We start from the raw sequence: 25,781 nt of genomic DNA, 5'->3' as shown, positions 1-25,781 counted from the left end.
GAGTGTACCACAACGTGTATATAACTGTGATATCAAATTCATCCTATAACAGTGTTTTTCAGACTATGAGCTGGGGAGACCGAGCAGCAGACCACTGCATGTGTCCATGGTCGGTATGGGTGGGTAGGGGGTAGATAGCATGGTGGGGGCAACTTGTATGGTGATACAGGTTGTGTACTGAACATCTCTGGAGGGCATGATTGACATAGGGAAGGATAGAATGATCTCTCCTAGAGTTCTGCCAGCAGTGGCTCTGGGAATGGCTATGTTAATGCAGCGTAGAGTCCCTCACATCTGTGGCTCCCATACCCTCACTTCTTCAGCAGTTACAAGAAATTTCCTAATCTCTTTTTTCATCTTGGGCTTTCAGATAAGCATTAGACTGAGGGAAACATTCTATGGTTAAATATAAATTTGAAAACCACTGCGCCACATGGTAATTAAGAGAGATTTTTTAAGCTAAAGTGATTTTGTCAGATTACTAAATAGCTTTCCGTTGAATGTGCCACAATTAACCACCAGGAAGAAAAGGTTTCTCTTAAAACCTCTCTGAACATATTGCATTTTTCTTCCATTTTTTAAGTATATATATATATGTTCGTGATTTTTTTTGTTTTATGAATTTATGATAGCACTAAACATATAATTTTGCATTTTGACTCTTTCATGTATTAGGACCGTTTTCTATGTTTTCACTAGTTGAAATCATGACTTTTCATGTCTATATAACATTAAATCATATTGTTGCGTCATGATTTATTTAAACAAAGCTCTGTTTGGCATGTGGCTTTGGCATATGTTTTCTTTCTCTCTGCCTCCCTTTCTCTACCAAAAATAATTTACTGTGTTTAGATCTTTGTTGTATCCCTAATACTTCCCCTTAGTAAATTCCTAGGATCACCATTATAAGAGCAAAAGACATTACTATCTTTAAGACTATCAGGTGGAGATAAATATTAGAAGATTAAAGCAGATAGGACAGAGTAGTGGAGCAGGAATGGAGGCTGCTTAGGAAAAAAGGTCCATTAGGCAAGACCTCTCTAAGGAGGTAACAGTTGTCAGAGATTTGAATGAAAAGTGAGACTGAGCCATGAGGGTGCTTATGGGAAAGGCCTTCCAGGCAAAGGAATCAGCAAGTGTTAAGGCCCTGAAGTGGGAACTTGCTTTGAACTTTCTAGGACTGGAAGGAGTCTGGGAGGGCTGGAGCAGAGGGAGCCCGGATTACCTGGCTGAGGGGAGGGTGGTCCTCATTAGTGCCTATGCCTCCTCCAGGCTGGGACGCGGTGACCCCTTCAGGAGCTCAGGCTGGTAGTCACCCTTTCCTCTTTACTTGGTGGCCCTGAACCACATTCCTTTTTCTCCTCTTCCTGATATGTAAAAGCAGTTCTCAGATGGCTTCTTTTAGCTATTTCGTCTCACTTTATTTTCCAAAATTGCCCTCTTGGAGGGTAGTTTTGGATGGTGATGTTTTGGTTCTCTGAACTCTTGTTAACCGGGGAGTACCTGGGGTAAATTTCATCACAGAGACCAACAAATCCTTACAAAACCAAACTGTTGTACAGCAGATGCCACTTGCTTCTTGGAAATTAGAATTCCTTGGATTTAAACAGGAATGAGGTATCTTATTCCAAAACCAACTTTGAATCACCTGTGCTGATGGTGGGTAGGGTGTGAGGGAAAGTCCCCCGACGCGTTTGCTACTGTGTGGTGTCTCTTTGGGGTAGCCACTGCTGTAGCGTTTCTGTGTTAAATTATGGTTTTGATGTGTCTGTTAAATTTCTGTGTATATTATACGCTGATACCTAGAGCTAAACGGTTGTTGTCAAATGAGATTCATCTAATGCTACCAAGATGGCATTGGAGAGTGGAGATGTTTAGATGTGGAAGCAGGACACAGTGAGAAGGTAGGCAGTTCGTTCAGGGGTGAAGTTGGCCCTTTTGATAAAACAGGGGCACTAAGGGTGGTGAATTCCGTCTTGGGGGAGGGTGAGGATCCAGGGAGCAGAAGGTTCCACCTCTGTCTTCTCCAGATATCCAAGGAAAGTGACGTTTGGGTCAACAGTAGGATTAGAGCAGAACTGGAAAGAGGGAAATACGTTCTCCAGGAGCAAACTAGAGAAAGTATATCAGAGATGGGACTAGTCTGTGCTCAGAGAAGTCCTCTCTTCCAGAGGAGAAGCTGGGCCTTAAGTGTGCTGGGCATCTAACCCAGCCGAAATGTCTGTTGGATAATTGAAGGAGTTTTTACATAACGGATCACTAGAGAAATGTATCTCCAAGACTAGAGAACACTGAGATTTGGATTTTGCTCCCTATGATTGCCCAAATCTGTATTATATTGGCCTTTATACATTATCAACCTTTTTTAAAAAAAAATTTTTTTTAATGCTCATTTTAGGAAGAGAGAGGGACAGAGAGAGCACAAGCAGGGGGAGAGGTGGTAGGGGTAGGAAGGGAGAGCAGACTACCCCTCTGAGCACAGAGCCTGAAGCAGAATTCCAGCACCCTGAGATCCCCTGAGCTGAGACCAGACCAAGATGCTTAACCAACTCAGCCACCCAGGTGTCCCATTCCACCTTCCTTAAAGTGTGTTTAAAGGCAGACATTGACCTGAAACCTTGTCTGACAACATAAATATCCTCTGAGCACAAAGTTCTGCAATACGTGTTGATTTTCCGAGCTCCGTATTGGACTTGTCATGGAAATGAAATATAATGAAATGACCTAATTGTAGTCTCCTCTTTTCCCTCTTTCACTGCCTTTTTAAAAAATGGGGTTAAAGTCAGTACATATCATGTACTGAATCAAGTATTCATTTCCTGAATATGCCAGATTGCCTAAATAAAAGGGATGAGATACGGAAAAAAATCATTGCCGTTGCTCTATGTGTTAGGAATGTGTGTCTCCCCCACACCAGAACTGCTCACCTAGCCATTCCAGAAAAGAGTTCTTTTTCTTTTTAATGACCAGGAAACGTTCTTTTCTTCATACAGGTGGAGTGGCTGAAAAATGAGGAGCCCATCGACTCGGAGCAAGACGAGAACATTGACACCAGGGCTGACCACAACCTCATCATCCGGCAGGCGCGGCTCTCGGACTCAGGCAATTACACCTGCATGGCAGCCAACATCGTGGCCAAGAGGAGGAGCCTATCAGCCACAGTGGTGGTTTATGGTAAGACCAGCCCAAAGGCCAGGAATGGATAGGGAGGACAGAAAGCAGAGAAGGAGGGGGATGTGTACTTCATCACAACTTCCATCATTTAGAGCCGAAAGGACTTTAGGGGCTATCCACTACTGTGCTCTCTCCTGCTTCTCCCACTTGGTGGGGGAGATGTGTTTGCTCTTCCCTCCAGTACTGGACTTCTGTGAGAGAGTGACGTTTCCGATCCCTCTTTTAAAAAATTATTTTAAAAGTCGTTCATTTTCTCCCGTTGTGTTTATATTTGAAAAGAAGCAAAGTGGGCAGCTTCTGCCTCCCACCCTTCCCAAATCTGGCATCCACCCCTATCCTCCCCAGACCTGCTGTGGGTGCTTCCTCTACTGGCATAGGAAATCCAGCAGAAACAAACATTACCATTTGCTGAATATCTCAGGTATCCGATAGAAGATCTTCCCAGCTACTTAAGTAAAGGTATTCCCTTTCACCACAGAAGAGCCCTGGGATTTATTTCTGAAGCACTTAAAGTAATAGAAATTCAAATGCTGATATTTTCCTCCTGTACTCTGGATTTTCAAGTGCTTTGGAGATAATGCTGAAGACTTCTTCCTGTTTTTCATAATTTCCCACAGAGGGAATTCTCTGGGTCCCTCTCCTATCAGATGAGTAGACAGAGGGACGGAGACGAGCTGAGCCCCACTGTTGCCTCATGATGGAGCAGCCAGTCGGGTCCGCAGGGTCTCTTAGTCCCTGAATGCCGAACTCACAACACCCGGCGCAGTGGCTTGCACATAGTAGGCAATCAGTAAAAACCTCTCTCCTTTCTTTCTCCCCTCCCCACTTTTCTCTCTCAGTGAATGGAGGCTGGTCTTCCTGGACAGAGTGGTCAGCCTGCAATGTTCGCTGTGGTAGAGGATGGCAGAAACGTTCCCGGACCTGCACCAACCCAGCTCCTCTCAATGGTGGGGCCTTTTGTGAGGGAATGTCAGTGCAGAAAATAACCTGCACTTCTCTTTGTCCTGGTGAGATATGTGGAGATTCCCTTTTTCCCTTCTGACCCACCAACACTAGCAAGCTGGTGGGAAGCACTGAGTAGAAGCTTCCTTCCCAAAGTTATCCTCTCCTTCCATCTCACAATGCAGCCTTTGTCAAAAATGCTGGGATAGCAAGCGCCTGGGTGAGATGCCTCCATTTGGGGGCGTACATATGTTTAATATTCATTCACGTGATCCTGGACACTCACCATCAACAAGCCGAAGTCTTTGAAGTACTTCCATATCACCCGTGTCTAGTCAGGCTAAGCCCTCCCTTCTCTCCTTGGGTTCTCCCATCGGGTGGCACTTACTTATATGATAGCAGAGATGGCGTTGTCCATGAGCACAAAGCAGGCAGCAGAAATTTGCCCCTTCTTCATCACTTACTGATCAACTAACCTACTCGGCATTGTATTTATTTCCAGTGCAGTTGGCGGAGATCATACAATATCACAGCAGTTTCTATTTTACATGTGGTCTGTGTTTGCCTTCCTTTCTGTAGAAGCTTCATTGACCAAATATGGCTCTTATAAGCTCTTTTGTTCATCTCTTACTGGCTCTAACCCAATTTCTACAATGAGGAATAGATGAGATGGAAGATGACTTTCTTTCTGGAAAGCATATCCTCCCACTGAGAAATAAATTGATCCTGGGTCTCACATGCATTATAAAACATTACCTCCAAGGACACTGGACTTGAGCCCCCGGTCTTTAAAATTTCAGATCTAGTTTCACTCAGAACTAAGCTGAGGCTCTTGCCAGCAGCTGATTCTTGGAGCTTCATTTTAAACTCGTATCCGTAAACATTTATTGAGTGCTTACTATGTGCCAGGTACCGTGCAAGATACTTTTATACATGTAATGTCATTTAATTCTGTGTTGTGAGTTTTATTAGCCCCCACTCGACAGAAACAGTAAAGTAAGGCTAAGGGATTGCCCAGGAGCCAATATGTGAACAGAACCGAGACAAGTAGTCGGACATTTTGCTTCAAGTTCAGTATTTTTTATGTCGCCCTCTTCTTGACTCATTGCTCTAGATTAAAAATTGCATCATCTATCCTAACCCACATACGCGTGGTTGGACTATTCCTAGGAGGTAATGGGACAGTTGCCTCCAACAGCTGCCATAATCTCTAGGGTCAATTTTTAGTGGAATTAAAATCAGTTTGTTCATTTCTACATAGAGCAGCAATCTGGGACCCACGAAATTCTATTTATGTAAGTCCTGGTACCTTGGGGTTTGACTGACCTGCTTTACTTTAATACTATCAATATATATAGGTTTAACTTCTTATTGTTTAGGGCTTTTAGGGCTTAAAGATAGTTCGTTCTACTCTCTGTTCTGAACTGTCAACCCACAAGGAACTGGTGATCACCCCCATATACTTTATGTGTCCATCTAAGATGCACTTGGGCATGCAAGACTGGGAAAGAATGGGTAATGACATTATTAGCCACCCCAGGGGCACTGATCATACGAATGCTTGCTTAAATTCAGTAACTAGTCTCCTCCTGAAATAGCCAGAAAATTACACCACCGCTTTTGTTAGTCTCTGTCTTTAGGAAAGAAACTATAGAGAGAAGATAAACAAATTTTTATTTTTTTATTTTATTTTATTTTTTTTGGTGGTAGTGATGATTTCTTTAAAATCCAGCTGTAAGAACAACAGCCGTCCCGGGGTGAGTCTCCTGAGAGCTGCCCGCGTCATTCTAATGGTGGTTCCTTTTGTTTCCCTTGAAGTGGATGGGAGCTGGGAAGTGTGGAGCGAATGGTCGGTCTGCAGCCCGGAGTGCGAGCATTTGCGGATTCGGGAGTGCACAGCCCCCCCACCAAGGAACGGGGGCAAGTTCTGTGAAGGGCTAAGCCAGGAATCTGAAAACTGTACAGATGGTCTCTGCATTCTAGGTAACACCTTCTGTTTCACATTTTCAGTGTTTGTCCACAACATGGAAAGAAATGTCGTGACCATTCATTTGCTCGAACACATGAGCAGAACGTGAAATCGTTCTCCGAGAGCAAAAAGAAAACGAGTGAGAAGAGTAGAAAAAGTGGTCCAATACATTTTTAGTAGTGACGGGGCCATTTTAAATATTGTCTCACTCTAACTTCCATAAAGGTGCATACTTACTAATCTAACCAATAACGTTTTAAGAGAGCTGATTTTAGAAGGTGGTTAACGTTGCGTTTTACCTCAGCAGTTCTTTTCTTTCACTAGCCACCATTTTCAAGTTTGGTGACATTCTGTTACTGATTGCCATATGCTTTTATTGAGGCCAAGAATTTCGCAGCAATGTAAAGCATTTATATTTTATATAATATATTTTGTATTTTATAAATTTTGTATTATATATATTTACTATATATTTTTACTGTTTATATATATGTGTGTGTGTGTGTATATATATATATATATATATATATATATATATATATATACTATATTTACATTTTAATAATCTCCAGAGACCATGGATCTATGGCAAGGGACATGTTTTGTGACTGTTACCTTACAAATAGGGGGGGAAAATGACCCTTGAGGAGATGGGTGGTTTTTTACCAAAATACAATGTCCAGTTCAAAACTCCCAAGCCTCTGCTCTATTCCTAAGGTTATAATACCACCATCTCCAGGTGACAGTCTGACTGGGTAAGAAAGTATGGGAGGATCAAAGCATCACATAGACAGGTTTTAATTTGGTGCTGTCCCCTATGAGCTTTGTGACCTGGTCATGTCACCCAACCGCTTAATTCCTCTGATTGTGTAAGTATCAAAAACTCGGTTATTGGCAAGACTATATGATAAAAGAATATATGTGAGTATTTTATGGCACAGAGTAGGTGCTCAGTAAATACGAATCCCTTCTTCACTTGCCGACTCAGATGAGCAAAGGCGTGTTGACTTTGCTTTTAGGTCCTTAAGAAACAGGAGATTCGGGACACATTCATTCTCTAGAACTAAGTAGCCTTCCTGGAAGATAGCCAGCAAAAAATAATATAGCTCAGTAGTTTGTCACCTTTTCAGGAATATGTGTTGCTATTTAGGAAAATGACAGTATGAAGGAAATGTCTGAGTTGGATTTACTTTCTGCATCGGTATGACTGAGTAGCCTTCTGAGCAAGGATATTCAAACATGCTGTTGTATTCTCACAATAAATCTAGGTGCTTAAAACATTAGCGAAAATGATTACTACTTTGAAATGACCACTTATTGATGCCCATAGTGCCTTTATTTTCTCAACTCCAAGTACTAAAGGCCCCACACGATTCAGTGCCAGGAACTGTATCAGAAGCTGTCTGTGAGGGCAGAGCCTTGCTCTCTAGTTTTCCAACCACTGGCCTTTTTCTGAACGCCTTCTCTCTTCTAAAATGTAAGGAAATTTAACACAAACTCGGTAGCAAGAAGTTTAAGGAAATGTGTTTTTGACCACCCCTGACTACCACCAGATTTTCTGAAATAGACCTTTGAGGTCTATTTTTAACACAGAGCCATATATTTTGATACAGTTAGGACTGTGAATCTCGGCTGTCTTCTAAAGAACCGCTGACAGTCTAACTCTTTGGCTACTGGCTGAATTTTAGATGATCATAGTAATAACCCTCTCTATCAACCATCAATGAGACGTGCACCTGGGGGAAATCTGTGGCTAAAACTTGGTCTTCGAGGTACTGCTGGAAGCAGACAATCGTTAGCCCTTAAGGGAAGAAAGAATTGTCAGATATGTGAATATTATCTATTCACGCTTGCACTGTGGTACACAGGCATTTGTCATTTGAGTAAGAGTTCTCTTTAGAGCTGAAAGGAATTACCAGTCCTTAAAGTGTCCTGGTCAGCCTAGACCTCAAGTCTCAAATCTGAAAGCTGTATAAACACACACACACACACAGCCTTAATACATATATACCTTATTAAATTATAAATTATATAAATTATAAATATATATTATATGTATTTATATATATTTGTTTATATTCATATATAACATATATTTGTATATATTATATATAATAAACTATAAATGAGCCATTTCCATATATATGTAAAAATAGAAAAATAAATTATATATAAATGAGTCATTTCCATATATGTATATGGAAACGGCTCATTTGATTATGAAAGCCAGCAAGTCCAAAATCTTTAGAGGCAAATGTCTCAGTTCAAAGACAGTGAGGCTGGAGAATTCTCTTACTCAGGGGATGGTTATGCCTTAAACTGAGCTTGGCTGTGGCTCACCCACAGCACGGAGGGCAGTCTGCTTTTCTCAGTCTGCCAATTTAAATGTTGACCTCATCCCAAAACACTCACACAGCATGATTTTCAACTAAATACTTGGGCAGCTGATGGCCTAGTCAAGTTGACCCATAAAATTAATCACCACGGATGCGTATGTACTTGTGAAGTTCCAGAGCTTCGTTCTGTCGCTAGAGTGGGTCACGGCCATAGTTGAGGCGGTCGCTTGAAGCAGTCCGTTCCTTTATGGAATGAACCTCTCTGTAGACATTGGCCATGTATGGTTTTAGTCACACATGTGTAATTTAGTGCGTTTTTGGTTTCTGTTTTCCTATAGTGGAAATAAAATCACTAGGGAGACGAGGAACCTTGGAACATGTCCGGCATTGGAACTAAGATCACTGTGAAGTCCCGCCATGAGTTTAAAATGCTGTGAGCCTTTCCCCCTCTGTACATTCCTCCGTTGTCTACCGAAGCATGGTTTTCTAGCGTCCTTAGCCTCCATCTTATGCTTATTGAGATGTCAGTCAGATGATCAGAGACTCTTTTTTTAAAAAAAATATTTTATTTATTTATTTGACAGAGAGAGAGATCACAAGCAGGCAGAGAGAGAGGGGGAAGCAGGCCCGCTGCTGACCAGAGAGCCTGATTCGGGGCTCGATCCCAGGACCCTGAGATCATGACCTGAGCCAAGGGCAGAGGCTTTAACCCACTGAGCCCCCCAGGTGCCCCCGATCAGAGACTCTTGATGGCTACAATGACTAAGCATTTTGAGGGAAAAAGAAGAAAGCCTCTGAAATCGTAGAGGTGAATAAGATCTATTTTTATATCAGTGGAAAAACACCAGAACATAGAGAGTGGCTACCAGTGTCAACAAAAATGGATTCCATTTTACCATCTCTACAGGAAGCAATGAACAGCAGTCTAGTTAAATGATGCCAACATCACCGCACGTGTCACAGGTAGTCTGCCAGAGTGCTCTTGGTAAAACTAGCTGTTTCAGCGATGAGGGCCGGATTTGATTAAAATAGCATCGGGAACAGCTTTATGGAGCAGGAGCTTTGCGAAGGATCTTGGTCATGTTACAGTTGGGGAATCTCCTTCATTCTGATTTTTTTTTTCCTTTCATGCCAAACATGACCCTAAAGCAATTCCTCAGTTCCCAGCTTCTCTTGGAGGTTTAACAACAGCACTGCTGACTCTTGGATGACCTACAATTCTTAGATTTTATTTAGCTTTCAACAGAGTATCTGGACTTGCTCGGTTGTCCCTGAAGGCTGCATTTCTCCTAGAGATGGAGCTGCCAGCTCTGAATGATCGCTTTAATATTTGGGTGTGATTGTTGCTTGGTCAGTTGTGACTGGTGCACAGAACCTTAGTGTTATGCTATCACAGACGGCCACACCTAAATGCTCTCCACAAGAAAATAAATGCCCAAGACTGGTGAGAGTAAGATCAGGCAATCTTTGCCAATAACAGTCCGAGGATCCAAATTACAAGCTAAACTATATATCCACTGCTTTTATGCTAGTGCATTTCTCTTCCGGAAAGATAATTTTGTGGTATGATTATCAAGAAACTTTTCTAAGCTTAACCACCAGCCTCGGGTAGTTTTCTGACCAAGGCTCTTCCTACTTGGTGAACCTAGTGGCTTCTGTGCTGGGAGGATTGCAGCCAGAAGTCAATAACAGGTGCATGCCTCATTGACGGGAACAGAGGGTGAAATTGGTGGGGTGTTAAGCTTGAACCTGAGGAATAAGAGAAGCCTGATCCCTCTCCCTCTCTTCTAGCAGATAGAAAACGTAGGGCTGTGGCTTGAGAAGATTAAATCAGTCTGCTTCAGAGGAGATTAGTGCCTAGATGTGTCATGAGACTGAAGCCAGAGGAATGCCACGGGGGTCTGAAAGAGAGGAAATCTTTAAGGCTGAGCTACCTGGGAGCTAATCCGTCCTTGTCAAAGATGTGAGATAGGTCAGTTCAACATCGACAGCTCAGAAAAACCAAAGTATCAGTTGAATGATGGTTTGGTTTCATTTCTGATGGGTATATTGATAAGAAAAGTTTGAATAGGCAGTTTGGAAACAAAATCAAGGGTAAAGACATCTGTACAGCAGCAGGTTCAAGTAAATATCCCCAAGCTACCTCTAATAATCTAAGCGCATTGTCTATTGAATGATCCGCTAAAATGACCTAAAGGAAGCTCCTGAAAAGGTGAGCCTGTAATCACATCAAAGGAAAGGCTGAGCTGGTAAGCATTTTCTCTTGGACCATTCTGAGCTTTATTGTTATCCATTACAGTAATTACCTGGGTCCCTTCCCGGTCTTTCCTAGGGCGCAGAAGAGGAGAATTTTCATTCTGGGTTAGCTCAGTGCATCCAAAACAACTTTTTTTGCTAGTGGTTTACAGAATGCCTACTTTTTGTATATAAAGGGTGGGTTTCCCTTTACCAAAACAAAACCCATCCTTTCCTTTCCTTCAGGCAGAAGAGTCCAGAATACCTACTTGACTCATTCTTAAACTTTGTGTTGGATAAGTTCGTATTTGAGAGCCAGCTGCACTGCACAATTGCTTAATTACAGCATAAACTTTACACAGCAAAAGGAAAACGGCGCCAGTAGGATAACATGCTAGCACAGTGCATTCTTAAGTTGTCAAGAAGTTAAGTACTGCCTGCTAATTGTCCCAAGTAGTTTTAATATTGAAAACCCATTTCCATCCCATTTATAGTACATAGTAGGTTTTCCTTCTTACACAAAGGTTTTTCCTTGAAATACCCAACAGCTGCCTTTCTGTGTAACAAGTGATTAATTCAGAGTTGCCTTCATGTATATTGCATAGCAGAAGTGGATATAATATTGCAGACCCACAGGAGTAATAGGAATGTAGATTTGGACACATATGGTATCATTAGCAGCTTAGCAACAATCTCTCCCCCATGCCCCAGTAAACACTTTCCCATTATGGGACCCAATAAGAAAGCCTGTGAGTAACAAGCTTTAATGAGACAGAGTGGAGTGCCTCATGACTAAAGTTTCCAGTGTGCTTAATTAAAAAAGAAAATAAAGCAGAGATATCTCAATACTCATGTGTTTTAGTGAAAGCAGTTTTTTAATTCTACAAGGCTAAAACTGTCATTTTTGTGTCATGTCCTGAGTGGAATGGAACATAAAGAAGATAAAGAATAAACCATATCCAACAAATTACCATAAAATCTCTCCCCTTTGTTATCCATCCATTATAGGCTTCTCTACTTTTAGCCTTGTTAATAAAAAGATAAAGACATCTGATCATTTTTCTAGCATAATCCTCCTTCCAAGTAAGGTTTGGCTTTCATCCATTCATCTGTGATGGATGTGTATTTTGTAAGTCGTTAAAAATCTATGACCCTTCTTATTAACTGGTTCTAAAACACTTAACGTGCCTTTTTCCATCTAGAACAGTTTTCTTCTGTCATCACCGTCTCTCTACTTCCTTATAGAGCTGCATGCTACACGTGCATAGTCATCTCAAGAGAAACCTAGGGAAGAATTTCTCTCTCAACTAATTGAAATCAAGGCAACTATTGTACCTGTCTCTTCCATCCACCTTTTCCTGTCCCATGCCCCACCCACATATTTCAAGGTGTACTTTTATACTATGCTTACACTGTTTTGGTGGAATTGGACAGAAAGTGCTACACATGCTTCAGAAACATCTCTGGAATATTGTTTATCTCAGGCACATCTTGTTAACTTGGTTCATTTTATGAGCACAATTGAAATAAAACACCTCCACTGTAAATAGGAAGGACTCTAAAATTAAATTTGGGCAGCTGGAGAGCAGGATACATTACCTCCAGATCATATTACTTAGATTGGAAAAAACAAAAACCCAAGAAAAGTAAACAGATAAGAACAGATCCCCATGGCAGCGTGAACTCGAGACATCCCATTAGAAAACTTACAAACGTTTCTTAAGGAAGTGAAATTTCAGCCACAGAACCAGAGAGTTGGTGGGAATGCACATCCATAACAAAGTAAATAGAAATGTTTGTAGAAGCCATACCCAAGAAGCATAGGGAAGTCATCAGCACTGACCTGGGACTGATTGTCGGAAGGTACAGAAGTTGAGCTCATGGAGGCCAACCCAGGAGGGTGAATCTGGCATTCAGGGCAGAGGCTGAATAGCCTTCAAAGGTTCTCTGTGATTCTGAGTTGAAACTGGTTATTCTCCTTTTCAAAGATTTAGAAATGGACCTGAAGCTTGGATTGAAAGAAATGAATGAGCCAAGCCTAGTAGATCTGGACATTTATCCCGTAGGTGAAGAATAGGTTGAAGGGTCAGGGCTCTGCGGTCAGACTGCTTGCGTTTGAGCTCTCGTTACAGTCCTATGAGCAAGTTTAATTTCTCCAAGCCTAAATTTACTCCTCTGTAAAACAAAAGCTTGAATAGTATCAGGGCACAAGGGTGGCTCCGTCGTTATGTGTCCAATTTCAGCCCAGGTCATGCTCTTGGGGTTGGGAGATTGAGCCTCACATTGGGCTCCACGCTAAGCGAGGAGAGTGCTTGCCCCTCCCTCCCTGCTCATTCGCTCACTCTCAAATAAAATCTTTAAAATACATATATATATATATATTTTTTAATAGTGCCTGTTGAAAGGGTTCTTTTTGAGGAGGAGATGAGTTAATCCATGTAAGGCATCCAAAGAAAGCACTCCATTTGTGAAATTAATTATCATGTGTGTGTCTTCTAGTGAAGGAATTCCTGTGGCAGAAAAACTATGTTTTCCTTATTCTGCTAAATATTGACACTATGACACTTCAGGTATTTTCTTAAAACATTTCCTAATATATCTGATGAATATAGTATATCTAATGAAATAAAATGTATTTGTCATTAAAATCTATGAAATACAAATTGTGTTCTTTATACCATCCGGTTCTGATTGACAGTTGTGGGAAAATAGAGTTTAGGAATCATGATGTTTCTTTTCTTTTTTTTTTTTTTTTAAGACTTATTTATTTGAGAGTGAGAGACACAGAGCTTGTGAGCGGGGGAGAGGCAGAGGGAGAAGGAGAGGGAGAAAAAGTCTCAAGCAGACACACACTGAGCATGGAGCTGGTCCCAGGGCTCCATCCCAGGACCCTGAGATGATGACCTGAGCCAAAATCAAGAGGCGGACTCTCAACCCACCCAGGGGCCTGGGAATCATGATGATTCTTAAACTCTGTGTCAAACCAGAGATTGAGTGTCCTTTCTCAGAACTTTCTGAACAGCTGAACAGAGGGCTCTTCATCTTCCAGTCTCCCTGTGCAGGTGGAACTTGGTCCTGAGGAGGAGACAGGTGATTTTTGAGGTCCCAACCAGTTCTAAAATTCTATGATTCTCACCAGTAATTCAAAATCATGTAAGGGGAAGACCACAGAGAGGGACCTGGATGATCCCACATGAGAGAATCTGTCCTCACAATATCGACTGGGAAATTAGATAGGTTTCCTTCACATTATAAAACACACCTGTTCTGACCACCTCCTCAGAAAATCAATTTTTATAAAGTGAGTCCTAATTTTTCCAACACAAATTCAAAAATTCTTTTTCTCTGGAAAAGAATTCCAGCATACACACTATGAGACTGTATATACAGATTCCAGAATTACCGAACTGTTGCCAACCATTCTGGATTAATATTTGTTACACGTCTGGTACTCCATATTCTTCATTCCCACATCTGAAAATTAGCAATTTTGCCATATTTTCCCATATTTTTTAAAAAGTACTTACTAGGTTTAATTTATCAGTAACTATGGATGTCCAAGGTCCTTTTTTGGAAGTTTCCAAAAATTAGGCTTTCTGGCATGTAAAATAAACTTTTTCCATTTCATTAGTGGTGTGAATCCAGATTCTACCTCTGCAGTATATCTAATCAGGATTCAACAGTACACAACTCTGGGTAAGAAATATTAGTCTAGACTAGAGGAAGATTTAATGCCTGAGATCATGGAGTGGTCCAGCTATAAAAGAAATGGCAAGAACCCAATCAAGGAAGTGATTTAAAACAGAGGAGAGAATTCAGTGGCCTCTGGGGTGTACTACCAATGTGAATTAATAGAGAGGAAACTTCTTTGTGTTGACTCTACCTTTTCTCCTTAAATTACCCATGTATGCGTCTCTTCAAGGTCATGGAGAAAGGTAATCCTAAAATGAAGATGTTAACATCATCAGCAGACATCCTCATCACCCTGGCCTTCCCCCTTCTACAGAGAAGTGTCGGTATTACAATAAGAAAAGACCTGGCTTTGCGTACATGTGTTTGCTAGAGGACAGTGTGAGTGTTCAGTGGAGTGGAAAATTGCCAACATCACTGAGAAAGAGATCATGGGGTAGTAAAAAGGGCTCAGAATCAGGAATCTGGAGTTCTGGGTCTTTGTTCAGTTGTTTTGTTAACTAACATGTGACCTTGAACAAATCTCTCCGGATTCTGTGCCTTGCATCTATATCTATTAAAAAGAACAGGTTGGGGGCACCTGGGTGGCTCAGTGGGTTGAGCCTCTGCCTTCGGCTCAGGTCATGATCTCAGGGTCCTGGGATTGAGTCCCACATCGGGCTCTCTGCTCGGCAGGGAGCCTGCTTCCTCCCTCCCCCTCTCTCTCTCTCTCTGCCTGCCTCTCTCCCTACTTGTGATATCTCTCTGTGAAATAAATAAATAAAATCTTTTAAAAAAATAAATAAAAAGAGCAGGTTGGGCAAGATGATTTCTAGGTTTCATCCCATGATAAAAACATGAAATTATTATAATTTTGTATCTTAAATGTAGCTTGCATATACATATATGTATGTGTGCATGTATATTTCATAGATAATTTTCAATAGCTTATGGTTAATACATGTGTGCATATAAAATATGAAAATAATACCATGGGCATGTCAGCGCTTTCAGATACTTGTTTTTTAGCCAGTTTTGAGGAGAAATTTTAATTTGTTTGTATGTAAAATTAGCCATTTGGATGACTATCCAGTAGCATGAGGGGGGACAACTTCTACATATGAAACAAAGGCAAAACCATGTCAGCCTCGCCTGGGAAATGAACCAGCAAATCAAGCCTCTAGCATTCCATTTCAATTCCTTCACTGAAAGACTACAATATCCTAGGAGTTCGTACAGACCATAGGGAATTTATGGACCCTGATTTTGTATTCCACAAAAACTTGTTGAAGTATTCAACAAATACTTATCAAGTGCCTACTATATTCCATTTACTGTTCTAGGTACTGGGAATAGGTGGAAAACACAGAGATAGACTCTATGTGACTGAGTGACTTCATTCAGTCTATAAAGGTAGGAACACGTATGGCTAGCATAGGCACTGATGAAGCTTAAAAAAATGTACAAGTTGGGAGGCCTCGGTGGTTCAGTTGGTTAAGTGTCGGCCTTGGGCTCAGCTCATGATCCCAGGGCCCTGGGATGGAGCCCTATATCAGGCTCCCTACTCAGCAGGGAGTCTGCTTCTCTGGCTCCCCCTGCTGGTGCTTGCTCGCTCTCTCTCTCTTTCTCTCTCTCTCTCTCTGTCAAAATAAATAAAATCTTTTTTAAAAAATGTACAAGTCAAGGGTTCCTCACAATTTCTCTTTGAGCAAATTTTTTTTTAAGGCGGGACTAATATCTGATGTCTATCAATTGCTAAGTATTTTCTTCGCAACTGGTAAATAGTCATTAAACAACCACCCTCCTGAATCATATCCCCGTCCATTCCCTACCCACACTTCCCTATGATCCAACAGCAAAAGGGACAACTCTGGACACAGCAGGAAGCCACACGACCCTATGTCAAGGCCAGCACTTAATTGTAGAAGGTTTTTAATTTTCTTTTTATTATGTTCAGTTAGCCAGGGTATGTACATCTTTAGTTGTTGATGTGATGTTCAACAATTCATTAGTTGCATATAACACCCAGCGCTCATCACAACATGTGCCCTCCTTAATACCAATCACCCGGTTACGCCATCCCCCCACCCCCCTCCACTCTATAAAAGGCAAAAGATTTATACGATCTAAAGAGAAACCAGAGCATGCCCCCTTCATTCTGGAACCTTCAGTTTGTTTCCTGGACTCCAGAGTCTCTCATGGTTCATCTCCCTTTCTGATTTTTTCCTGTTCAGCTTTCCCTCCCTTCCCCTGTGGTCCTCCGAGCTATTCCTTATGTTCCACGTATGAGTGAAACAATATGATAATTGTCTCTCTCTGCTGGACTTATTTCACTCAGCATAATCCCCTCCAGCCATGTCGATGCAAACGGTGGGTATTCATCCTGATGGCTGAGTAATATTCCACTGTATATATGGGCCACATCTTCATCCATTCATCTGCTGAAGGGCATCTTGGCTCTTTCCACAGTTTGGCTATTGTAGACATGGCTGCTACGAACATTGGGGTGCCTCTGCCCCTTCTTTTCACTACATCTGTGTCATTAGGGTAAGTACCCAGTAGTCCAATTGCTGGGTCATAGGGTAGCTCTATTTTTAATGTCTTGAGGGTGTTTTTAGATTTTTAAAGAATTTAGGTATCACTCCTGCCTTAAGGTAAAGAAAGTAATCATCAGGACCTTAACCAATAAGTTAATTCCTTAAATTTATATTATCTGAACAGTGTTTGGTTTCGAATGTGTGTGTATTCCTATTGTTGTTGGAAGGGAGGGGATCAAAGCAAATTAATTTATTGGGTAGAAAAAGGATTTTAATAGACATCTTCCCTTGGAGCCGAGATAGAAACATTGAATTTTTTACTTTGAGGCCAATTTCTGATAAAGTCTTTGTGGACCCGGGCTTAGAAGTGTTTGCAGTGACTCAAGAGCATATTTTACTCTGTTTATCACAAAAAAGCTAACACAGAGAACCAGTGGGAATGGATAGAATTTCATAACTAAGATGATATGGATTCTAGAAATTCAAATGATTTCCCTCAAAATTGAAATATGCAGATGCTCCTTGTGAACATGGTCATTATGGACACTGACTTGTCTGAGTTTAGAAAATGCAAAGGGCATTTCTATAAAGAGACCTCAGATTTGAAAGGTGGGGGGAAGACGTCTCTCCTAATTGCACACTAATCATGAGCTTTGACTGAGAGCCAACTCTGGAAGGTCACTGTCAAGAGGAATGACACCCATAAGCTCTCTGTTGTGTGCCTGTCTGACCTCCCCTAATTAACATGATGGGATCTGGAACAATTGGTAGGTAGAAGATGTCCCTAGAGCTGTTTTTATTTACTAATAATGTATCTCGGGCCTTCTGAGTTTTTATTCAGGTGGTGTTTTTGCTGTTCAGTCCCAGAATGTCACTAATACCCAGATACTTCTGGCCAGCAGGGAAACGCTGGGAGAAATCTCTAAAAACCTCCTGTTTTCAGCTTTTGTCCTCTACGGATGTGCTCAGAGTGCATTTTCAAAGGAGCAGTAGATGTTGGAATAGTCTGTACAGGCTGGGTAGGGGGAGGGTTATGGGGGGTGGGTGAAGAAGCAAGAATTGAACAAAGCCAGTAACGTGTGTCCACAGTCTGGTCTCTAAAGTGTAAGTTCTGAGCAGGATCTTTGAAATGAACCAAAACCAAAATACAGCGCGGAAATTAAAAACTCAAACGAGTGGAAACCAGAGATGGGCTCTGTTTAATGATCTTTTGGTTTTTCTGTGGTTTTGATCTTTGGAAGAGTTGGAAGAACAAAGGGCTGGTGGTGGTGTCTCTGTGTTCCACTGCCTACAGGAACTTTCAGCTTTGAGAGGAGAACAGAATAGAACCCCCTCTTGTCATCTTCGGGGTCTGCCTGACATATTCAATCGCAGTGGTGTCGCCAACACAAAGCCGGCTTTGTGTTTATCTAATTATGTGCCACAGCTAATATAAGGCAGATCGGGCAGACCCTGGGATTTCCTGCAGCCTTGGCTAGCATTCGTGAAGAGAGCATAACACTCGTCCTTCATTATTTCTAGTTATGGGAGGGAGCGAAAGCATGAACAAATTAAACACATTGGTAATCAATAACATCCACTTCTTTTCAACCAATCAGTAAATAATCAAGCAAATTTCATTTTTCCTCTGTTTTTCTTGCTGTGATTCTCTGGTTGCAATGCCAATTATTCATGAGCTAATCATTTAAATATGATTTATATGTTAGGGACCCGTAACTGACCGTGATTCAAAAGTCTAAATCAAATGAACAGTTCCGAAGTATACATCTGGGGGAAAAAAAAATCCACATTGTATTTTTTATTAAAGTAAGCCCTGGGGCGCCTGGGTGGCTCAGTGGGTTAAAGCCTCCGCCTTCAGCTCTGGTCATGATCCCAGGGTCCTGGGGTCGAGCCCCGCATCAGGCTCTCTGCTTGGCAGGGAGCCTGCTTCCTCCTCTCTCTCTGCCTGCCTCTCTCCCTACTTGTGATCTCTCTCTGTCAAATAAATAAAATGTTTAAAAAAAAAAATAAAGTAAGCCCTACACCCAGTGTGGGTCTCAAACTCACAGGCCTGAGATCAAATCTCATGCTGAACAGACTGAGCCAGCCAGGCACCCCCTCCCACATTGTACTGTAGTGACTCTAAGTAAGATAAACTGTCCAGAGAGGTGTGACATCCCTGTAAGCAGAGTAATCATCAAAAAGATGATGAATGCATCAGAAACTGATCTGTGCCTGAGAAATAGGACATTTTTACATAAGAGAGAGAAGGGCCTCCCAAGGAGAGGCAATAACACTGAGGTGAGCCTGGAGAGCTCAGGGATTGACCGGACTGGAGCTTAGATTGGTGTTCAAGTGCTACAGAAATGAAGTCACTTTTGATATGGTGGGACAAGTTCATAGAAGACTGGAAAGGCGGGCAGAGCATTTGGCCATGACTTGCAGGCAATGTGGAATCAGGGTTGACTCCGGGGTGCTGATGCTAGAGAATCATTCCACCGAATACAAAAATACCTAGAGAATGACTGAGAAAGGAGGCTTGACTGTTCCACTGACTTCTGAAATCAGCTCTTAAATATTGTAAGATGATGAAGAATGGAGAGTCAAAACAGTCAACACGTGTCTTTGGCAGGGGTGGGGGGGTGGCTGGTGAAAAGGGTTTCAAAGCATAGGATCTATGAAGGAAATAATAAAGATGGTCTTTGGAGATGGAAAAAATGGGGCATGGCTGGTTTAGTGAAATTAGAGAATGGCAATAATCATTAAGTATAATGACATATGTGAATTACTGCCGTGGGGAAGAGTCTGGGCTCACTGTTCTGGTGGGTTTTCAGTCCCACTGAGTGGGCTCTGTGCCTGATTCTCAAAAATAGTGACATAAACTCTGATATCAAACATACCTGTATAGTCTTTAAAAGGCAAGGAGCTGATTTCAAATAATCAAGCCCAGGTTTTGAGGAGCGGTCTCTTGGCCACTGTGTGGACTGGAGTTGAACTCATCTATCCCCTAGTGCCATTTCTCCTCGGGCCTGCTCTCTTACAGCCCTGGGAGAGGGACTAGGGTATGTGTAGCTGACCGCGCTTGTTCCTGACAGAGAAAGGATAAGGCTGGCTGTGGGTGGGAAGGTAGGGGTGCAACTATAAATAGCTCCTAAGAACAACAGATACCATGGGAATGCTTGGGGAGCACCTCCTGTGACAGAGGAAGCAAGAAAAGTAAAGACGGCAAAGAAATGCATCACGGCCAAAAGTCAAAAGGTAGATGGTCTTCTCTTCCCCTTTTTTCTTAATCATTTCTTGTATATAAATATGTATACTTCTACACACATGCAACACTGACAAAAGCAGATTGTAAAACAATATATAAAAGGCAATTCCATGTCTTTGTAGGTAAAAATGATCAATTACTATCAATCTTCTAGAGTTTCCTGCAAATATATATGTGTAAACATGTATGTATGCACATAGTTTTACATATACATATATGAGGGGAGGAAGCCTAGGCTGTGTATATATAACTTAACATTAATGATGGCTATCTCTGGGTGTGGAATTACGGGGGTTTTTGTTTTTGTACTTACATATGTATTTTATTTTGCATACACTCACTGTGTACCGACTATGTAAATAATAACAAAGTTTCTTAAAGAAAACCTGACTCTGTAAAACACACTTTGATGAATTACTGATGAATTACTGAACTCTATGTCTAAAACTAATGATCTCTATATGTTGGCTAATTGAATCTAAATTTGAAAAAAAAACATACTTTTGCATCTTTAACTTGTAAATACACACAATCATTCTAAGACTGAGTTGTAATGACATCAGTTTCCATTTACCCAGAAGGTGCCTCTCAGGGTCTAAGTTAGACCCCAGGAAAACTTGGTGATTTTCTCAAACAGCAGCTCAGCTGCTACTAGCTCAGAATTATATTTTTCTGCCTGCAGGATACAGGAGGGCTCCTCCTGGGTCCATCCGTATACTGTGGCCACCCCAAAGGTTCTCAGAGAGACAAGACTAGCTGAAGTTGAGTACACAGGGCCCCAGATTGGTTGGCGGGAAGTATTAGTACACTCGATAATCACAAAAACACCAACCCCAATTAGTCAGGAGGTCTTGGACTGGGGCCCAGGCATGGGTATTTGCTTAAAGTCTCCCCAGGTGATTCTAATGTGCAGCCAACATTAAGAACCACGGCCCTAATGGATTAATTTACTAGGGGTTATTTGAAAACGGCCTTGGAGAGAGGTAAAATGAAAGCAGAAAGGATTTGGTTGACCAAGGCCAAGTGGATGCATGGCCCAGGGCCTGGGAGAATGATTTTGCAAACAGAATAAAAGAACATGGAGTGTGGGGTGGGCAGTTCTTCCAAAAGAGAGGGAGGTCAGTGGATAGACCTCTCTCTCAAGTTCATGGTAGAGCAATCTCTGATATTTCAAACCGGGAGAATGTTTAATGATAGCAGTTTGCTGTTAGGATCCTGGTATCTCACAAAATCCAGCAAGGCCCAGTTTTGATGCTGCTGCCAGGGGACTGAAGCTGTCTTGGGCACCAGAGGTTTCTAGCCTTTTCTGTTAGAGGATGCACACTGGCACGCTGGACCCTAGCCTAACAAACCCTGCAGTAGAGCAGTGACACTTTGAATATTTTTTTTTTACTCTGCTTTAGGAAATCATTCCATAGGAATTTCTGTGGAATGGCTTTGCTTTTAGTCCACAGGTTTATAGTGGGTGAAAGCTAGGGAACCCACAGAGGTCTCCTGGTCCTTGTCCTTTTTTCATATCAGGAAACTGAAGTTTTGACTTGTGCTCAGTTTCCTAAAGTAGAAGCTAGGACTAGACATGGTTTCTTAACTCCCTTCGAGAATCCCTGAAATCCATTACAGCTTCTGATTTGGACTTGCGACGTGTCTCAGGCAGGGTGACACAAGGGGTCCTGTTTTTACTCCGAGTGACTGACGAGGATGTTCTTGTTCAGAACATGTTGAAGGTATGTATCAGCTACCATTGATGGGTACTGAACACGTGCTAGCCCTGAGCTATTGGCTTTATATTTATCATGTTTCATCTCCACACCGATGCTCAAGGACATTATTATTTCCATGTTACCGTGCAGAACACTGAGGTCACACAGATAGAATGAAGGCCATCCACGATGGAAAGCCTGTTCTAATTGTGAGAGTGTGCAGTTTCCACAATGCCACTGCCAGTCATGATGTCCCCAGAGCTGGGTCAGGAAGGGAAATGTCCTAATCTTCTGCCCCTTGTGGCCCGACCTTGTCTCATGACCAGTTAAGCCCTGGCTTCCCCTCCTCCCCCCCCCCCCCCCCCAGTCACTCTTTCTTCCTGTGGAGCTGTACCGGGTAGAACCCGACCACCTCAGTGTTTTAACAACCTGACTGTATTTGATTTATTTTCTGAGGAGTGGTTCTATATCTCACCTGTTTTTAATGGAGTTTCATTTTGCTACCCAGCATAATCTTCGTTCCTGTGGTTTAGGTGGAAGAAAATGCTGTTAAGCTCAGCGAGAGTCCTAAACAGATGTTCTGCATGTCTCTGTGTGTAACATTAGCAATGCATCACTTCCAGACATCTTGGCCTGGCCTGCCAGCATCCTGCGCCCGTGCCAGACACGTTCCGATAGCAGGCAACAAGCAAAAACTGAAGTCAGGTTAAACCCACCAAAGTCGGTGGATTCTAAGTCTTGAGCGCATTATCATCTGGGCTGGGGGAAGGGCTACCCTCTCTCAGGCCAACTAGCTGCCCTCGATTCATGCAGGAAGGGGGATGCAAGTGTTGTCTGTTTTAAGAAAACTGATGGTGCAAAAATCTGAATATGATCCTATCCGCTTGAGCAAATTATTATCTTTTACGAAGATTTTTCATTTTAAAGAGGGATTTGTCAAGAGTTATCCCTTGCCAATTAACCTTCTCCTTGTAATGAGAAAAAAACAATGGTGGTGCCGTTGCGAGAGTGTGACTTACAACTTTTAAAAGCTCCTTCCATAACAATTCGGATGGCAGAACGCATGAGAGCTGTCTTCCATAAAGCACACAGCAAGGGTTTTCTGTCAGAATCAGTATCAAGGGCAGGAGTGGGTTAGGGTAATACCTGTCTGGTGACGGATTCAAACCAAAGCTGTGTCTCTCTGCCTGGGAGGGTTATGTGGCAGTCAGATTATGTTTCTGAAGTTCTCCAGTACGTACTGCGCAAGATTTGATGCCGTTAAAAAGGTAATCCAAAATGACAGTGTCTCACCCCGCGTGGCTCGCCTTCAGGCAAGTGGAGGAAAGGGACCGTGTAAGGTGACCTCTCAAGGTCCCCCTGCCGTAGTGTGACTCTGTGAATGATGAGCAGCAGCCTCAGAGCTTACAGTCTGACCGTGTTCCATCTAAGTCCTCGGGAGGGGACTGTTAAGAGGGAGGGTGTGCCGTGCGATCTTCTGGAATCTTGATGCGGTCACTAAAGCCGCATCTTCTCAGGTTTCTGTGCTATGGTGGAGTTGTGTTAGCCTGGGACGGCCGGGGAACGGGGACTGAGAAGTAGATGGTCTGCGGTCTGAGACAAAGTTAGCCACGGGCCCCAAGTCTCAAAGTGATGTACAGTGTTCTATACTGATGGCAGATAGGGCAGGACAGAGTGGCTAGAGGGCAGTGGGGAGAAATGACGAAAAGGTCTCACCTGAGCCTGACCCCTGAAAGGGATTTCTCTGTCCCCTTCACCTGCCTGCTGCACTGCCCAGTACCTTGATTAGGGAGAGATGATACACATTGTAACAGATCAGAATAATATGAAACAAACTGCTCTTTTCAGAGAGGTGATACACATTTTAACAGATCAGAGGGATATGAAACAAGCAAACCTCCAACTAGTTCAGAATACTGCACCCATCCTCGACAGGGACGGGCACATTCCATAGCCTGGAGCTTTATCATCCAGACTATGATAGCTGCTAAACCAATGTAGGATCCCTTTAAATACGTACTCACGAGCTCCTTTTCTCCCCCATCACACAGAGTGAAATAACATCCCTTACCTGATCCGTTTACCTGATCTGTCTTCTGACTGTATAGAAAGTAGGGACTCGCTGGGAGCTCACTGCTCTCATCATGCTGATCAGAATCTAGCAAATGCAACAGAGAGAAACTCTAGTAAGCCTGAGGGAAAAGAAAATATAAAATAAAATAATAAATAAAAGGAATGAAGCAATCACCTCAGGAAAATATTGCACAAGAGAAAAACACGAAATTTGAATGAAAGGGAAAAATATGAACAAAGTAATCCATACAGTCTGCAAAAATAGAGAAAATGTTTCATTTATAGAGGTGGACATACAGTGATATAGGAAATCTGTCTGCTCCATGTAAATTTATTAAATGAAACTTTCTTTTTCTCTTTCTTTCTTTTAGATAAAAAACCTCTTCATGAAATAAAACCCCAAAGTAAGTTATTTTTCCTCTTGTGAATATAATTCATTCTCATATTTGCTGCCTTACTGTTGTATTTGTTTAGGAGCCAAACAGAATTGAAACTTGTGCGAAAGACCCAGGGTTTTCAGGGCTTCTCCTCATTGGGTTTGGAATCGCATATCAGAGGTTGAAACTGAAAGGAAATATGCACACCCTTCCCCTCCCTCCAGTAAAAGTAAATCTCTCCTCTTGATGCTGCCTGCCTGTAAGTTCATGTCTCTGCAAATGTCATCTAGGATTCTTATTGCTGAGGAGATTTATAGCATTAAAATTAATAAATATTTGTCAGTACAAGCTTTCAGGAGAGCAGCCTTGGGCAAGAGCCCAACAACAAGCCTTTCCACCTAGGAGGAGGGGGCACCTGAGAAGCAAACCGTGAACTCCATGGCAACTAGGTAGATGAGAATCCAGTATTTCACAGTGGAATCATCAGGACCTGCAAAGTTTGGTGTCAGTGCTGTCTCGAGCTCTCCATCCACAGGCTTGTCTCCTGGGGAGGCCTTTGCCTTATGTCTGCTGTAATACACAGCCAGCAGATTTGGGGAAAGCCATGCAGCATGAATGGTTGGCTGCTCAGCCTTTGACCTTGTGGTTTTCAGCCTTGGCTGAACTTTAGAACCACCTGGAGGCCTTTTAAAAACCAGTTTTCAGGCTGTACCTGGGACCAATGCGATCAGAATTGGGGTGGGTTAGAATCCCTGTTTTTTGTGTTTAGGATATAAAAATGTTAATGCATATTTCAATACATATATTTTTTCCCTTGAAGTATAGTTGATAGACAATGCTATATACACAGTGATTTGACTTTTATGTACATTAGGAAATGACTGCTGTGATAAGTCAGTTACCATCTATCATCATGCGTAGTTATTACGATATTATTGACTGTGATCCCTTATCCTGTACTTTAAATCCTGTGACCTATTTGTTTTATAACTGAAAGTTTGTGCCTCTTAATCCACCTCACCTATTTCCCCACCCCCCCACTCCTTGGGCAACCACCCCATTGTTCTCTGTATTTATGAATCTGTTTCCATTTTGTTTCCTCATTTGTTTTGTTTTATAGTTTCCACCTGGAAGGGTAGGAATGCTTATTTATTAATAGAGCCTCAGATTCCAACATGCAGCTTGGGCTGAGAGTAACTGTCTTAGAACAGTATTTCTCAAAAAGTGGATCAGCAACCATGTGCACCAGAATCTTGGGGTGGGGTGGTAGCTTGTTAAATATACTCCACCTCAGAACAGAGCAAATGAATCAGAATCCCTGAAACGAGGTGGGGGGATGGGGGAAATGTCCTCCTGGGCATCTGTGCATTCGTATGTTCTTCACATGATCCTGATGCACTCAGAAGTGTGTCAGGCATTCCGGGGAGATCTTGAGATGGAAGAGCCTCAGCAACACAGCTGTCAGTAACAGGAGAGGTAGCGAGCTGCCTGGTTTCGTTTATAAGCCTGCAGAAGACGTCCC

General features: G+C 42.2%; 1 protein-coding gene across 11 annotated transcripts in view; it reads left to right on the top strand.

The window, feature by feature from the left end:
- UNC5D (unc-5 netrin receptor D) overlaps nucleotides 1-25,781 on the top strand; it is a 533,873-nt gene that overhangs the window by 424,528 nt on the left and 83,564 nt on the right. For 6 of the 11 annotated variants that reach the window (XM_045985591.1, XM_045985573.1, XM_045985547.1 and 3 more), the window contains exons 5-8: nucleotides 2,994-3,174; nucleotides 4,014-4,181; nucleotides 5,935-6,099; nucleotides 24,254-24,286. In XM_045985591.1, the coding sequence (XP_045841547.1) occupies nucleotides 2,994-3,174; nucleotides 4,014-4,181; nucleotides 5,935-6,099; nucleotides 24,254-24,286 (547 nt within the window). The remainder of the gene's footprint in view (nucleotides 1-2,993; nucleotides 3,175-4,013; nucleotides 4,182-5,934; nucleotides 6,100-24,253; nucleotides 24,287-25,781) is intronic. The other 5 variants (XM_045985626.1, XM_045985611.1, XM_045985601.1 and 2 more) reach the window with 3 other exon arrangements.

The sequence above is a fragment of the Meles meles genome, chromosome 2 (assembly GCF_922984935.1).
Source record: "Meles meles chromosome 2, mMelMel3.1 paternal haplotype, whole genome shotgun sequence".
NCBI lineage: Eukaryota > Metazoa > Chordata > Mammalia > Carnivora > Mustelidae > Meles > Meles meles.
Note: the sequence above shows the minus strand (reverse complement) of the source record. Positions and strands in the feature narration are given on the sequence as shown.